The sequence below is a fragment of the Typopeltis vanoorti genome, chromosome 1, assembly GCF_054136105.1.
Source record: "Typopeltis vanoorti isolate ZY-2024b chromosome 1, IOZ_Tvanoo_1.0, whole genome shotgun sequence".
NCBI classification, from domain to species: domain Eukaryota; kingdom Metazoa; phylum Arthropoda; class Arachnida; order Uropygi; family Thelyphonidae; genus Typopeltis; species Typopeltis vanoorti.
In genome coordinates, this window is record NC_143549.1 from 111,472,426 (window position 1) to 111,490,431 (window position 18,006).

The 18,006-nt window shown below is 34.7% G+C and overlaps 1 protein-coding gene across 1 annotated transcript in view; it reads left to right on the forward strand.

Moving 5' to 3' along the window:
* The window catches only part of unc79 (UNC-79 domain-containing protein), a 1,277,183-nt gene that overhangs the window by 701,109 nt on the left and 558,068 nt on the right, over nucleotides 1-18,006 (forward strand). Inside the window, exon 32 of the mRNA XM_090395893.1 lies at nucleotides 5,522-5,643. Within this exon, the coding sequence (XP_090252019.1) occupies nucleotides 5,522-5,643 (122 nt within the window). The remainder of the gene's footprint in view (nucleotides 1-5,521; nucleotides 5,644-18,006) is intronic.

The following is an 18,006-nucleotide window of genomic DNA, read 5'->3' on the forward strand; positions in this document are numbered from 1 at the left end:
ATATATCAGGTGTGCTAGCATAAATCTTTTCTGAAAAGCTCAGTAAGAAAATGCCTTTATAATTCTCACATTCACTCCATTTTCACAAATTAGTATAATGAAAGCTCTGTTCCAATCAGCTGGGAGTCACCTGTTCTTACAGCAAAACCCATACATGACAATGTTTTGAATTATGGCACATTAGTAGCGTTGATAGTCAGAAAGTTGAGGTGAAAAAAAATGTAAATAGTGAATATATGCTTTAGGCAATGTATTATTGTTACACAATTCAAAGATTATTCACACAGACACTATCATACCCTTCTTTAAACCTGTTCACTGGCAAGGCACTTACAACTGTTAACAAGCCATTCTATTCATTCAATCTTCATTCATTTAATATTCATCTAATTCTCACACTGTTATACAACTAGGTATGAGCATTTGATCTCTTTTTCCTTGTCATGTATTGAAATTTTATTACAAGAAACCCAAGTTATGAAATCTATATACTGTAGTCATCTTTGTAACCTGCCACTGCCTAATCCTTATGATTGTCTCCCTGAGTAGATGGGGAGACAGTTGAAAAGATCCAGCAGTGGATAACTAAGATGATTTCTGGCTCATGGAATTGGACACATGAGGACAGACTAAGGGAATGTAGTCTTCAAGAATTAAGGAATAAATTGAGGAGAGGAGTTAATAGAACCATATTAGTTTATAAGGGGATAATATAATATAGATAATAGTGAGATTTTGCAACTTATGGCAGGTGGGAGTAGAACTCTTGTTCATCTCATGGAGAATGACTAAAGGTCTAGAAGCATGTGCATTCGAAGTTCTATAACATGTTGGGTTGAATATAATGGGCTACTGTTAGATGTTGTGAGTGTATCTTTGATGAATATGGCAGAATAAGGAATGAATGTTTCATACCAGTAAGAATTGTGTCAGTGATGCATTTAATGCAATAAGACAAAGTAATAATCCATAAGAAAATCAGGCTTGAAGAGATTGTCCTACTTGGCATTCTTATGATGTGGCACATACTGTACAAAATTAATAACGGAAAACTCACGTACAAAGATTATTTAATAGTATAATTTTCACCTGTGTGTCACAGGCATCTTCAGCACATATTAAGCTCAAATTAAACAGTAACTAACAATTCCAAAAAAGCGCCACCTAAGTAGCTGGTGTAAGATAACTAAAAAGGTCAATAAATTTCCTAACAAAAAAAAAAAAATCTATACAATAAAAAGTTAGGAAAGATTAGCTGATTTGTAAAGTACTATCTCCCATAAAGGGGATAGACATAAGCCGATCAAATCTGTTTAAGTTAGGAGAATGAAGTAAAGTTTCACATGTTTCTTTATAAAGGCGTTCCATGAGGAACTGACTTTTGTGAAGGACTCTTGTCTTTCTCCAGCGAACTCTATGTGTAGTGAAGATGGCATGTTCTGCGGGTCCAGACTTTTCAGGTTTAAAGTATTCAATATAAGATTGTTTGGTTTTATCAAAAGGACATGATTTCGCTGTTGCGCTGAATAAGGTGCCGCTTATGGATCTTTTTCATAACATAGACAGAGGTATTCGATCCTTATCCCAAAATATGGCCAATAGGTTACGTTTTGAATGTGCGAAAATTCTTTTTAATGCCAAGCCTCTTCGTCCTAATCTTTCTTACTCTGAGTTTAAAGCATTGAAATCACTGTAGAACAACCATAATTTAATTATTATGAAAGCTGACAAAGGGAAGGCTGTAGTGATTCAAGATAGGAAGGAATATGAGAGAAAAATATCTCTATTACTTCGCGACTATTCAACTTATAGGCCTCTTACATCGGATCCTACCGGGAGTCAATTGAAGAGACTTAATTCTCTTATAGATAATGTATCTACATGGAATGAAGATCAAAATAAAAAACTTAAAACCTTCTTCGGTCGTCCACCTAGATTGTATGGTCTTCCAAAAGTTCATAAACCAGGCATTCCGTTAAGACCAGTCGTAGATTGTATAGGTTGCTCCACTTACAAAATTTCAAAATGTTTATCAAATTTACTCTCCTTTTCAACTAGAAGAACTGATACTTATATAAAAAATACTTCAGATTTCAAAAATAAAATTTCAGATCTTCATTTGGACGTTTCTGATATCAGGATCAGTTTAGATGTTTCTTTATTTACAAATGTGCCTCTTTCTGAAAGCATTGAATTACTGCAACAGAAATTTCCTTCAGACATTGTAAAATTATTTGATTTCGTAATACATTCTGGTTATTTTTCCTTTAAAAATAAGTTGTATCAACAAATTGAAGGAACAGCAATGGGTAATCCTCTTTCTCCTGCTATCTCCAATTTCTTTATGGAACATTTTGAACAACGTATCTTTGAGAACATTTCTCCCAGACCTACTCATTGGTTCAGATATGTCGATGACATTTTTGCTGTATGGAAGGGCTCTTCGGATGAACTTCAACAATTTCTCACTAAGTTAAACGAATTTCATCCTAGGATGAAGTTTACCCTAGAAGTAGAATCAAATAAGCAGTTAGCCTTTTTAAATCTTCTAATTCTTCGCCAACCAGATGGTAACCTACATTTCTCAGTTTATAGAAAGAAGACTCATACAGGCCATTATATCCATGCTGAATCTCATCATCATCCCAGTCAAAAGGCAGGAACTATTAAAACACTGGTTCATTGGGCTCACTCCTTTTGTTCTTCAGACGATCTTTTATCTTTTACAGAAAGAACTGCAATATATAACTTCTTCCTTTCTATCTAATGGTTATAAGAATTGCTTCATTAAAAGAGCTTTGAGTAGTTTTAATATGTCTTCCTCTTCAAATACAGAAGAAATAACCCACATTCCTATCCCTTATGTACAAGGCATTAGTGAACATATAGCAAAAGTTTTAAAACCACTGAATATTTTTGTTGCGCGTTTCGACCGTTTAGAAAAATCTCCACCTTTCTCACTTCTCCTAAGGACAAGCTTCCACATCTTACTTATCCAGGTGTCTACCAGATTCCGTGCTCTTGTGGATTATCTTATTTCGGACAAACAGGAAGATCTGCCTCTATTTGGCTAGAAGAACACCAATCTTATATTGAATACTTTAAACCTGAAAAGTCTGGACTTGCTGAACATGCCATCTTCACTAGACATAGAGTTCATTGGAGATAGACGAGAGTCCTTCACAAAAGTCGGTTCCTCATGGAACGCCTTTATAAAGAAACATGTGAAACTTTACTTCATTCTCCTAACTTAAACAGATCCGACGGCTTATGTCTATCCCCTTTATGGGAGATAGTACTTTACAAATCAGCTAATCTTTCCTAACTTTTTATTGTATATATTTTATTTTTTTTATTTTTTTGTTAGGAAATTTATTGACCTTTTTAGTTATCTTACACCAGCTACTTAGGTGGCGCTTTTTGGAATTGTCAGTTATTGTTTAATTTGAGCTTAATATGTACTGAAGATGCCTGTGACACACAGGTGAAAATTATACTATTAAATAATTTTTGTACGTGAGTTTTCCGTTATTAATTTTGTATCGATATGTCTACTCACGGTATACCTCTTTTAAAACTTGACACATACTGTGTTGAATTATAAGATGTGCTGCATATTACGCCATGGAAAAGAAATCGAATGCTATATTCTGTTCTGAATTTCCTAAATGACTGCCATCATCCACAGTATACTTAAAAGAGGGTATTTTGGTAGGTTTGTGAACAGTTTGCATAATATCGCTTGTGATAGCAAATGTCTCATGATGTATCAAGGTAAAAGAGTGAGAGTGAATGTAATCAGGAAAAACTGAGATGAGTACGTAAAGAAACTGAAATTTGACTTTCTGTTAGGAAAAGTGATGTGATTTTGCAGATTAATAACATATTCTCTTTCTATGGACAAATCCAAATCAGTGCAGACTGTAGGCCAGTTAAAGATAGAATTTAAATTTGGATTGATGAGAATAGGAATCATCATTTATAATAAGCTGACAAGCATATTGGCTGAGGAGATGTTAACGCAATCGTTTTTCTAGATTTTGCAAAGCTATTTGATAGAAGTCCATATGGCAAACTGCTATAAAGTTGAGGATGGAAATGGATAATCAGTTGGCAGCTTAGTTCTATCACTGATCTTATCAAATGGCTGGCTGATAGCATGATTAGAAGCCATTAAATTGTGTATGAAGTGCAATATCTTGAAAGGTATTATAGGGTTCTGTTTTGAGGCCACTATCAATTTATATATCATTAATGAAGTTCAAGGTGTAAGAGGAGATATTCAGTTATTTGCTGTTGATGCCAGACTGGTGGGAACAATGTCAGACTACTCTAGTTTGATATCATTACAATTGGATTTGAACTGGGAGGTGATTGGATCAAATGAATGTGGATATTAGTTCAGTTCAGTTTTGCCAAATGTTGCTAAATTCATTCACTTCTGCCAGGGGAGATGGAATAAAGTGTCTAGTGTTATGAACTTTGCTCCAGGAGATAACAGAGGTGAAGGATCTGAGGGAAGTTGGTGGATAGAGAAGTAGGGCAGACATTGCAAAAGTTGGAAGGGTTACTCAAAAAATTGCTGCCATAATGGGAAAAACACTAAGGAGAAAAGTCAGTTGTGGACATTAAAATCTTATAGTAAGATGATTTCATTGTTAAGAAAGTGGGACTGGAGAGAGAGAGAGAGAGGGAGGGAGGAGAGGAGAGTACTGGTGGCACTGAGAAATAGTGTCACTTTAGAAAGCATACAGAGTTCAGTTACCAAGACCTCTTAGGACTCTGGAATTTTGAGTATGAAGAAGTCATTGAGGAAATGTGTTCTGCACAGCTAATTGACATTTAGTGTGAGGACCTTATCAAGTACATATAGGAAAAATACTGTTTAGGGTAACATGTGGTATGAGAATGATAATCCATCCCTGAATATGAGGGTAATTTGTGTAAAAAAAAAAAAAAAAAAAAAAAAAAAAAAAAAGCAGATTTTTTTTGCATAGTGAGTGGTAAATGAGTAGAATGCTTTGTTGGAGTAGTAGATATGAATGATCCATTGGTGAATTAAGCATATCATGCTATCATACATCACCTTCTTATCTTAAAGCATATCTTAAAGTTTTTTTTACAATTTTTCTTTTTTCAATTCTCAGATGGTCATTTAAAAGAACTTGCACAAGAAAAAAAAGCAGATTTTTTAGCATAGTGAGTGGTAAATGAGTAGAATGCTTTGTTGGAGTAGTAGATGTGAATGATCCATTAGTGAATTAAGCATATCATGCTATCATACATCACCTTGAAAAGATGATGTATGATGGTATCATATGCATTATGTTCTGTAGAGCGCTTGGTCTTCAGACTCCATGGAAGTGTGGAAAAATGCTAATACTAATCTACTAAATTACACTTACTGTTATATTAAAATGTAATTTTTTTTTTGTATCTATATGCTATTGTATTTTTCTTCTTATTATTTTAAAGCATATCTTAAAGGTTTTTATACAATTTTTCTTTTTTCAATTCTCAGATGGTCATTTAAAAGAACTTGCACAAGAAGAAAGTCATTTTTTAAATGTTTTACATCGAGCAATGGATATGGAGGAACATGATAAAGATACACTTCATCTTTTAATAGTTTTGCTCATGCAGGTAACATTGTTTCTACAAACTTTAGAATTTATTGTTTGCAATTACTGCATAAGGTTTCAACAGGATCATCTGTTAATAGAGCATTCTGTTTTGTTATCATAATTGTCAACAATCTCATCTATGGAAGTGGTGGTATGGTTAGTATCATTATCACAAGTACATGTTTAGTGAAAACTGAGATCCGTGTGAATTATCAAAGCAGTGAATGTCATCATTCCCTGCAACTAAAGCTTTGGCAAGAACTAAAGAATGTAAAATGAAGTGGCTTATTGGTTATGACTGTGAGAATGACTTCAGATTCCATAGTATCCAAACTCCCTCTGTGAAGTATCTGGCAGATAATATGGCAACAGTCATACTGCAGTAGTCTTCACTAGTGGATGGGAAGCCTCCTGATTTGTTACCATTGGGTCTAATCCTATATACTACTTTACTGCTATACCTTTGTTTGGAGAGGTTCTGGTTTCCCACAGTGTGTTTGATATGCCATTGAAAGGTGAAATTATGTAACAAGATCATGTCAAATACACTGTGGGAAAAGTATGTTTGACATGTTCTTGAAAACTGTCACTTCATGTAAGAAGTAGTGGGGGGAAGAAACCCAAGTACAAACGTGACAACACTCATGCTGATAAGCAAGGTAACACTGCAGTGCATTTGCCACTTAGAAGGGTCTAGTTGTCATTTCATTACATTCGTGTAATGAAATTTTCATTACATCGTGTACCATTAAATTCATAATTTAATGGTACACGACACTAATTATATTAGAATCAATTAAATAAAATAAAATTAAATAAATAAATAAAAGAATAATAGAAAAAATTGCAAGAGTAGATAATGGAGCTACAGAATATCTCCAACCAGAGACTAAGTTAAAAGACTAATATAAAATTTTAATTAATACCGAAGAGTAATTTAAAAGACATACCTGACTGTATTTTTTTTGTCAGGCAAGGATGGCAAAATATTTGAAGTCAAACTTGATTGAGCCAAGAGCATGCAGTAGTAGAATGGCATTAATAATGATGCCTAAATAAAACCAGTAAACAAAGGAAATGTTGAATCAGATGGACTACAGATTTTCAAAAGGAAAATTTTGAACTAAAAATTTTTAAAAACTAAAAATGGAAGAAGAAAAAACTGGTGAAATATATACTGGACCAACAGCATGACAGTAGTGCTGGTTGTTTCATGAGAATTGTCATCAACAGCACAAAACCAACTATAAGCTGCTGTATGGTTAAGATTATGCATTAAGATGAGTTTGAGTGGTTTGAGAGTAACAGAGAGTTCGGGTGGTTCAAGAATAATGGAGGTAATTTATTTTGTTTAATTGCCAAGAGATCAAAATTAAATAGGGTCTTTTTATGTTTATAGCATCCTGTTTGGTTCTTATCATAAGAGAGATTCAGAACAGTGTAATTTGGTGTCATTGTCTTTGAAATCAGTGATGGTAACATTATCAACTTCAGAGATATGTTTAGATTGTATTATGTGCAATGATATTTCAGTGTAATAAAATTAGTTTAATCCTTTATCCAAGTGTGAGCAAACAAAGTTTGCACCTGAAGTATCTTCAGGACTAGGGTAAAGTGATACAACACCAGGGCAACTCGTTGCAAAGGTGGAGAAAGCTACCAACACTCCTAACTCAGTATCTCCTATAATGCAAAACACATCTCCTTGCGGATATGTCTAATGTTATGCATTAAAGGAAGGGCCACTACCCAGACTAGTTTCGACCTTTATTGAGGTCTCTTCAGTGGGAGCCAGGCCCTAGTGGAAATACCAGGCAGATATGACCTGCTAATGCTTCTGCCTGGTATTTCCACTAGGGCTTGGCTCCCACTGAAGAGACCTCAATAAAGGTCGAAACTAGTCTGGGTAGTGGCCCTTCCTTTAATGCATAACATTAAACATATCCGCAAGGAGATGTGTTTTGCATTATAGGAGATACTGAGTTAGGAGTGTTGGTATCTTTCTCCACCTTTGCAACGAGTTGCCCTGGTGTTGTATCACTTTACCCTAGTCCTGAAGATACTTCAGGTGCAAACTTTGTTTGCTCACACTTGGATAAAGGATTAAACTAATTTTATTATACTCTAACCAAGTGAAAAAATAAACTTTCAACGATATTTCAGTGGTGGGATTTCTGTTGATATTATGAAGATATGTTTGTTTGCATTTCTTTTTATTGGTGGAATATAAGCATTCTAGTATAGGCATATTGCAATTTCAATAATGTGTCCATTAAGGAAGATTTTAAACAGTGAATAGTTGATCCGGTGTAGTGGGTATTGCATCCTGATTGGCAGCTAAACTTATAGCAACATTGTGCCATAGTAAAATATTGGTCTGAGATATTGTGGGTTTATGTTTTATTAAATTTTGCAGTTTGTTGTTTGTAGTGAAAGGCAATAACATTAAAATTCCAAAATAGCCAAATAACAATAGGCAAAACTGGAGGCATGGTAGATATCAGAAAAGAAGAACACAAAAACCGTGTTTGTGCTCAATTCACCATAGGAAAACAGGCTTTTCTGATCATGCTCTGGAAACATACTGTAGGATTGACCAGAAAGGCACACAACTGTTAAATAAAACAAGAATTTGGTACAAAAGAAAATTTAGAGAGGCATGTGGAACCTTCATAAAACAACCAATTTTAAACAAGAGTGATAATCTCAAAATTTCTAACCTTTGGTTAACACATATAGTTTTTGCTCTTCTTTTCTGATATCTACTGTGCATCCAGTTTTGCTTATTATTATTTGGCTATTTCAGAATTTTAATGCTATTGCCTTTCACTACAAGAAACATACTACAAAATTTAATGAAACATAAACCCATAGTATCTCAGACTGGTTTTATTATGGCACAATATTGTATAAATTTAACAGGTTGTCAGGATCAGATTTTCACTTTATCAAAAATAGTTGAGAAGCCATTGGAGTATGACAAGGATCTGTACTTCAGTTTTTTACATCTGGAAAAATCACACAACAATGTGCCCAGAGAAAAGCTTTTCAAAGCACTACAGTTATATGGTGTTATAAATGGAACATTTGCAGAGCAATACATAGTCTATATTTAAGTTGAAAGCCAGTAGTTAGAAATACAGGAAATGGTTTGAGGTAAAATCAGGTGTAAAGAAATGGATGCATATTATCCCCATTGTTATTCATCATCTATATGGATTGCATTATGAAAGAAAGGGCATTAAACCTGATATTAGAATTGGAGATATCGAACTTAGCTCATTGCTATATGCAGATGATCTTTTTATTATTATTATTATCATCATCATCATCATCATTATTATTATTATTATTATTATTCTAAGATCCTATAGAGTCACAGACTCATCTAGGAGGATACTTTAGTCATACATTCAAATTCTCTGCAGACATCTCTCTCAGGAAATGCATTCCAATAATTCACAACTCTCTGTGTACAAAACCTGCCTATCACTCCCTTGCCCACACCCTCCTTATACAGCTTCCAGGGATGACCTCTTGTTCTTCCCCAATCTCCCACCATTTTATAAGAAATCTTTTAATGTTGTTCCTATAACCTGCTTACCAACTTTTACATCTTTATCATATCACTCCTCTTTCTCCTATCCACTAGACTGCAAATTTCATCATCTCAATCTTTCTTCATATTATTATTATTATTATTTATCACCTCCAAGGAGTCCAAAAACTCATCGAGGGAGGGCATTCACTCTACAACTCTGTCTACACTACTTACAATCCACCAACTGACCACAACTGCACCAATGCCATCTATCGCCGAACACCACCACTAGTATATTCAATATTCTAGAGATCAAAAATTGTTTTTGTCAATCACCTCTAGACCCCCTCTCCAACATCTCTTCATCCTTTTGAAAACAAGGTGACCAAATCTGTACACAATAGTCCATATGTGGCCTAATCAGAGCCTTATATCAATGGAACCAGAATCTCCTTACTTCTAAAAGACAGTGTCTTCCACACATCAAGTGCAGGTCTCCAGGATTCTTTGACTAAATTGAATAACAGCTGTAACAGTTTTGGCATGAAAATCAGCTATAATAAGACTAAAGCTCTGAAAATAGACAGGAATATAGAAAACTTCAGCTGCATTCTGAATGGAGAGCCTATAGAACAAGTAAAATATTTCAGCTACCTAGGCACAATTTTTATTCAAGATGGCAAATTAAATATGGACATAAACAAGAGAATTAGCTAAGTTGGTATGGTTGGGAGCCAGTCGAATAAATTTATATGAAATAACAGAGAAATTAGCTGAAACACTAACCATGAGAGAGTGTTCAAACCTATTTTAAGTTATGGATCTGAGGGTTGAGTTAGAAATAAAGCACTTGATCAAAGACTAGAAACCACAGATATGAGGGTTCTGAGAAAGATTAGGGAAATTTGAACACACATGACATCAATGGTAGAATCATATTAAAAATGAAGACATTAGGAAGGAACTTAATATTGTTTGCATTCAAAATGTGTGAGCAGGTTCTATTTAAGTGACATACTACCTTAAATTGGTCCTGCTCACACATTTTGAATTTTAGAACAGAAAGATTAGCAAAAGAAGTGTTTGATGCCAAGATGGTAGAAAAAGACCCAGAGGAAGACCAAGGTTGTGGATTGATTCAGTCAGAAGTGCCCAAGAAGTAGGAAGTGTTCGAAATTACAATATTGGAGTGCTGATGAGTAATAGAATAATTTTGAGGAAAATTGTTAATCGGAAATTAATGATAATGAAAAGTTAATCATATCGTACTGTCATAATAGCCTGTATACCAATTGAAGGTACATATCAGGAAATTGATGATTATGGTTAACACATATATGACCCTGATAATAATGCTCTCTTTTAGAGTGCACCAAACTATGCAACACTAAATTCTATGATTACATTAGCCGCTGTTGCTGCTTAAAAAGAATTTAGTGTTGCATAGTTTGGTGCACTCTAAAAGAGAGCATTATTATCAGGGTCATATATGTGTTAACCATAATCATCAATTTCCTGATATGGAAATTGATGATTATGGTTAACAAAAAATGGTCAAAAAAAAAAAAAGTCTTCTTCATGAAGGTTGTTTTCTTGATCATAAATTAGTAAATAATAATATTTGGTTAACCGATCAAGTGTTAATCAATTTTATTAATTAACTTAACCAACTAGTTTCGCCACACTTTTCTGTTGGCTTCTTCAGGGCACTTACATATAGGTTTAAACACTCTCACAATTATGCGTAACTGCAAAACTGACAAGAATAAAAACTGACTAGAATAATTACAAATAAAATAGTATCGAACGTGAGTGAAACACATATCGCGTGTACAAGATCAGCTACCTTCTGTAGTTTGTATTAAAGTTCATTTCTTCTGTTTTTAAGGCTCTGATTAGGGTTTTCCATATCTCTGGCAGTATTAGGCCTTGATTTCTGTTAAGGTTCACAGTAGAACGGGCGACTGTGGCTGCTTCTTTGAACATTCTTGAATGGTAATCTTCCTCTAAGTAAGGGGAACAGCTTTTGTCCCACTCGATGACATGGTTAGTTGTGGAGAAATGAGACGATAGGCCAGAAATGTCCTGTCTGTTGTTTTTGACATAGCCAATGTGCTCCTTTTGCCTGATTTCGAGGCTTCTCGAAGTCTGTCCGATGTAATTAGAGCCACATGAGCATGGAATATTATAGACTCCAGCATATTTGTAGAAAGGATGGTTGTCTTTTGGAGATCTTAGTAATTTACGAATAGTATCTATAGGCTGAAATGCTACTCTTATTTTGTGTTGTTTGAGGAGATTGGCGAGCTTGTTGGAGATGCCACTTACATACGGAATTGCAATCGTTTTTATATATTGAATCTCTTCTTGTTCTCTTTGTGGTGGTTCAGAGAAAAGGATTTTATTGACTAGTCTTCTTGGATAGCCGTTCAAGTAAACTCAGCATTATACACATATTAAAGAAAAGAGCTATTTGCATCTCAACGGACAACAAGACCCTTCAAGATGAGTTAAAATTTATTTCCAACAATCTGTACTTGAACTGTTTTTTTCCTTAGTGAAGAATCAGTGGTTAACAATAAGTTAACTGTTAATTCTGTTACTCTTTCTTTTAAGGTTAGACGATGATCAGCATTCATATTAATGAGTTTAGGGACACAAAACACTTGTTGAAATGATTATTTTACTGATTATTAATAAAATAACACTTGACGTTTCGTAACCCTTATTGAAGTCATCATCAGGAAGATACATGTGTATAGGAAACCAAGCTACATGCTCTTGCACTCTATAAAGGTAAATTAAATCTACACTGTTAATTGATCTTTTTCTTAGCCTGACCTCTAGTGATAGAATAAATAAATAAATAAAAATTAATTTTAAAAAAAAAGTAATAAATAAAAAACTACAATAAACTCTGCTAAAGTCCTCCTGTACTAAGATTCTGCTGGATTTGTACAGTTCAAATTATTATACTACGATTTTCTTCTGGCCTTGTACAGTTCAAGTTGCTATTGAATGTTAAGGGGACAAAAAAAAAAAACACTTCACCAAGTCTTCTTGTATTGAGTTTTTTCCTGTGGCTTGTTCTGGTTGCTATTAAAGGTTGCAAATGGGTGCTCCACATTCTTGGAATGATTAGACCATCATTTTTGTTCAGATTTGGATTATGTTTGAGCATTTCACCTGCTTCTTTAAATTTCCTCTCAAACCAGGTTTTGGTGCAGTGTAGGGACTTGGTACCTTTCCAGTCAATTCTGTGGTATGTTTGGAGTGCATGGTCAGAAAGGCCAGTTTTTCCAAAATGGAGGTATTTAATGTGTTGTTTGTGTTCATCCTTCCTAATTGGGATTGATTCGCCCTGTTTCCTCTATGTATGGTAGGTTACATGTGCATTGTATTTTGTAAACCCCTGGGTGGGCTAGATGTGGAAAAGGATCTTTGGAAGAACTGAGTAGATGCCTTAATTTTGTCGGGAGTTTAAAGGTGGTTTTGATGTTGTATTTGTGTAGTGTTCTGTCTGTTTTTTTCAGAAATGCCTCTAACATAAGGTATGGCAATAGCATTCTTGAAATCTTTTATGTTTTTACTAGTATCTCTGTGGAGGATCTCGTGAATAGCTTTTTTACTGTATCCATTTTTTATAAATGTATGGTTGAAGATCTCGTATTTCTGGTTTAGAGCTTGTTCATTTGAACAAATGGATTGAGCTCTCTGTTTAAGGGTGCTTATGACTCCCCAATTTTTGTGTTCGGTGGTGATAAGAATTTTTGTTATGTACTGGCCTGTGTGTGTGTAAGTTTGGGGTAGACTGAGAAGGAGAGACGGCTTGAGGGAAGGCGTGTGACGAGTGTGTCAGGAACGGAAGAGAGTTGTTGTTTTTTTTCTATTTCAATGGCGAATTGGATACGTTTGTGTTGCTTGTTCAGGTGGCTAAGGAATGTATTTAATGTTTCGCGGGCGTGGGGCCAAATGGCAAAAATATCATCAACGTATCTGAGCCAAATTTTGGGCTTTAGGCACGCTGACTCTAGAGCTCGTTGCTCAAAGTCTTCCATATAAAAGTTAGCTATTGGGAGGGGGGGGGGGAGCCCATGGCTATACCCTCTTTTTGAAGGTAAAAATTGTTTTGCCACATGAAATATCTAGAGCAGAGTACGTGGGCAAAGAGGGCCGTGATGTCGTGTGGAAATATGTTCTGTATTGGTGAAAAGGGAAGTTATGTCAAAGCTGACTAATAAATCTTGGTCGTTGAGTGTAATTTTTTTAATTTTGTTTAGGAAATGTGTATTTTTTTTTTATGTAGGAAGGGGAATGATCTACCAGTTCCTTGATTGTGTCTGCTAATTTTTTGGCTAAGTGGTAATTCGGGCTGTCGATTCCTTCAACTATCTGGCATAGTGGTGTGTCTGTTTTGTGTATTTTTGGGAGGCCATAAATTCTGGGTGCGCTGGCATAATGAAGTATTAGTGTTTTAGTTATTTCTTCTGGCCATGTGTTAACGGATTTAATTAATTCAGTTGTTTTCTTTTTGATGCGTTTTGTAGGGTTGTAGTTTACCATTTGGTAGGTGTTGTGGTCCGATACCAAATGGTTCATTTTTCAACGTAAGTTGTCCGATCTAAAACAACAGTGCATTCCCTTTATCTGCTTTTGTGATTATAATGTCCTGGTTATTTTTTTAGGGATTTGAGGGCCAGTTTTTCCATTTTGTTTAGATTGCTGCTTAGTTTTTTGTTTGAATTTAGTATACAAGATGTTTCCATACGTATTTTTTCAGCTAGATTGGCAGGGAGGAATCTTAAACCTTAAGTTTGTTTACTGATCTCGGTGCAAAGGCGTAGTTTAGACTTTTGTTTTGGGGTCCTGATTGTCTTGTGCTCTCATGTTGTTTTAGTGCTTTTAACTTCATTATTAATTTTTCCTTGTTTTTGAGTAATAAGTGCTTTGCCAAGTCGTCTGTGATCCTGTCTAAAATACAGGTAAAATATAGGTAAGCTACAAATACGTGTTTCCTTGTTAATTAATTGACTAGCCATTTTGAAATGATGTAGAGATAGTTAATACCCAACAGCATTAAACTGAAGAAGAAGTTTACATCTGCTAAAGTGCTCCGTATCTATGCCTGGTTGGAAAAAGCATTGTTAAGGGAATCCACGAGGCATGAAAAAACTTAGCATCTACCCAAGCCTAAGTTTTACAACTAAAATTATAGCTATCCAGCTACGTTAATTCAGAAATTTGGGATATTTTAGACAGGATCGCAGACGACTCAACCAAGCATCTATTACTCAGAAACAAGGAAAAATGAATAATGAAGTTTCAAGCACTAAAACAACATGAAAGCACAAGACAATCAGGATGCCATAATGAAAGTAGCAGCCAATCACAAACCGTCATCACAGGGAGCAGCCAATCACCCACAAATGAAGTTATGTGCAACCAACCATCAACGGACCACAGCCTGGTTATCAACAAATCAAACTACAATCTCACCCAAGGTGAACTCTCGCTGCTGGAGAAATTTCTAAACTCCATTGCATCAAGGTTAGTAAACAAACTTGATATCATTTATCATATCGAGAGAAGTTTAAGATCCCTCCCCGCCAATCTAGCTGACAAAATACATATGGAAACATCTTGTATACTAAATTCAAACAGAAACAACGAGCAACTTAAACAAAACGGAAAAACTGGCCCTCAAATCCCTAAAAGAAAAATAACCAAGACATTATAATCACAAAAGCAGATAAAGGGAATGCCACTGTTATTTTAGATTGGACAACTTACATTGAAAAAATGAACCATTTGGTATCAGACCACAACACCTACCAAATGGTAAACTACAAAACGCATCAAAAAGAAAACAACTGAATTAATTAAATCTGTTAACACATGGCCAGAAGAAACAACTAAAAAACTAGTAAGTCATTTCCCTTCCTACATAAAAAATACACATTTCCTAAACAAAATTATAAACATTACACTCAACGACCATGATTTATTAGTCAGCTTTGACATAACTTCCCTTTTCACCAGTGTCCCAATCAGTGATACTGTCTTGCTCCTACAGAATATATTTCCACATGGCATCATGGACCCCCTTTGCCCGCATACTCTGTTCTGGATATTTTGTGTGGCGAAACAATTTTTACCTTCAAAAAAGAGGTACAGCCATGGGCTCACCACTTTCCTCCCAATAGCTAACTTTTATATGGAAAACTTTGAGCAACGAGCTCCAGAATTAGTGTGCCTAAAGCCCAAAATTTGGCTCAGATATGTCGACGATATTTTTGCCCATTTGGCTCCACAGCTGCGAAGCACTAAATACATTCCTTAGCCACCTGAAAAAAACAACACAAACGTATCTAATTCACCATTGAAATAGAAAAAAACAACTCTCTTCTGTTCCTAGATACACTCGTCACACGTCTTCCCTCAGGCTGTCTCTTCTTCTCAGTCTACCGCAAACCAACAAACACACACAGGCCAGTACATACACAAAAATTCTTATCACCACCCAACACAAAAACTAGGAGTCATAAGCATCCTTAAACACAGAGCGCAAACTATTTGTTCAAATGAACAAGCTCTAAACCAGGAATATGAAATCATCAACCCTACATTTATAAAAAAATGGATGCAGTAAAAAATATATTCACAAGAATCTCCACAAAGATACCACTAAAAACAAAAAAGATTTCAAGAATGCTATTGCCATACCTTATGTTAGAAGCATTTCCGAAAAAATAGACAGAACACTACACAAATACAACATCAAAACTACCTTTAAACCTCCGACAAAATGAAGACACATACTCCGTTCTTCCAAAGATCCTCTTCCACACGTAGCCCACCCAAGGGTTTACAAAATACAATGCACATGTAACCTACCATACATAGGGGAAACAGGACGAACACAAACAACACATTAAATACCTCCATTTTGGAAAAACCGGCCTTTCTGACCATGCACTCCAAACATATCACAGAATTGATTGGAAAGGTACCAAATCCCTACACTGCACCAAAACCTGGTTCGAGAGGAAATTTAAAGAAGCATGTGAAATGCTCAAAGATAATCCAAATCTGAACAGAAATGATGATCTAGCCATTCCAAGAATGTGGAGGACATTTGCAACCTTTAATAGCAACCAGAACAAGCCATAGAAAAAATCTCAATACAAGAAGACTTGGTGAAGTGTTTTTTTTCTTTTTTTTTTCCCCTTAACGTTCAATAGCAACTTGAAATGTACAAGTCCAGACGAAAATCATAGTATAACAATTTGAACTGTACAAATTCAGAAGAATCTTAGTACAGGAGGACTTTAACAGAGTTTATTGTAGTTATTTATTTTATTTATTAATTTTTTTTATTAATTTTCATTTATTTATTTATTTATTTATTTTATTACTAGAGGTCAGGTTAAGAAAAAGATCAATTAACAGTGTAGATTTAATTTACCTTTATAGAGTGCAAGAGCATGTCACATGTATCTTTCTTTCTTTCTGAGGTCATCATCAGAAAGATACACGTTACATGTATCTTTCTGATGATGACCTAAATACAGGGGTCGAAATGTCAAGTGTTATTTTATTAATAATCAGTAAAATAATCATTTCAACACATGTATTTTGTGTCCTTAAATTTGTAAATACGAATGTTATGTTAATTTGTTAACTGTGAAGGGGTTAACAAGAAGGTAACAGTAATTAACATAGAAATAATGGAGAATTTTAATGTTATTAAAGTTTTTATCTCAAATGATAGTTGATCTATAATAAACAATACTCACCAGATTTGCAAGTAGTGGTCAGTTAGATTTCAGTTCTTTATAATATGCAGGTATCACTAACTACATTATTCTCTTAAATAAATTTGAAATAAGAGTTGATCCAATCTTCAATTGGATCAACCTTCATTTAACCGAACCTGGAATAAATTGGTATATCAACTGACTTCTGTTAGAGAACTAGGTATTGTACCTTCAGTTATGCAACTCCTCATTTGTCTAACTTGCAAGTTTTTTTCCCATTGTGGTTGGGTAATTGTAGGATTTTCAAGAGACAGGTTACATATTTCATCTGTAGGCATAGTTTCAGAATAAATTTGAAAACAGATAATAGAATATGCAACTTGACACTGGTGGGAAGTTAGTTAAATATCTCTCTCTATATATAAAACAAGAAAAACAAGACATTGTTCAAACCAATTTGCATACGACATTTGAGAGCAGAGTTAGAAATAAAACAAGTTGTTTGAAGCATGCAAACCACTGATATGAGAGCTCTAACAAAAACTGATATATAAAACAGATGGCATCATTCACAGAACTATATTAAAAATGAAGACATCAAAAAAGAACTTGACACATTCTTGGATGTTAATAATTGGAATTAATCAGAGAAGTTATGATCATCCCTTACACAGAATGAGAGATGAAAGATTAGCAAAATAAATTGAAACAAAAATTTGCCTGCCTTGGTAGGTTAGTTAAAACCACTACTTGCTCACCCAAAAGCTTTTACATGATCTGTAAAATCTTCTCTAAATATCTCCTTGTACAGCTCCTTGAGTTTATAAGGATTGTCTTTAAAAAAATAACTGAAGGGCCTAAATAACTAAACACCACCATGCATACATATTACACTCACGACATCGAATCATTTTTGAAAAGTCTATATCATTAATGCCACTTTATTTACAAATAATAAAACTTCATGCCTTAATTGAAATAATCTTGTTAGTACTTTGCCCCTTGAAAGCCAGCAAATTTCAGAATGAAGCAAAAGTCGTATATATATTCACTGCATTTCATCGCAGAGTACTGAAAATAACCT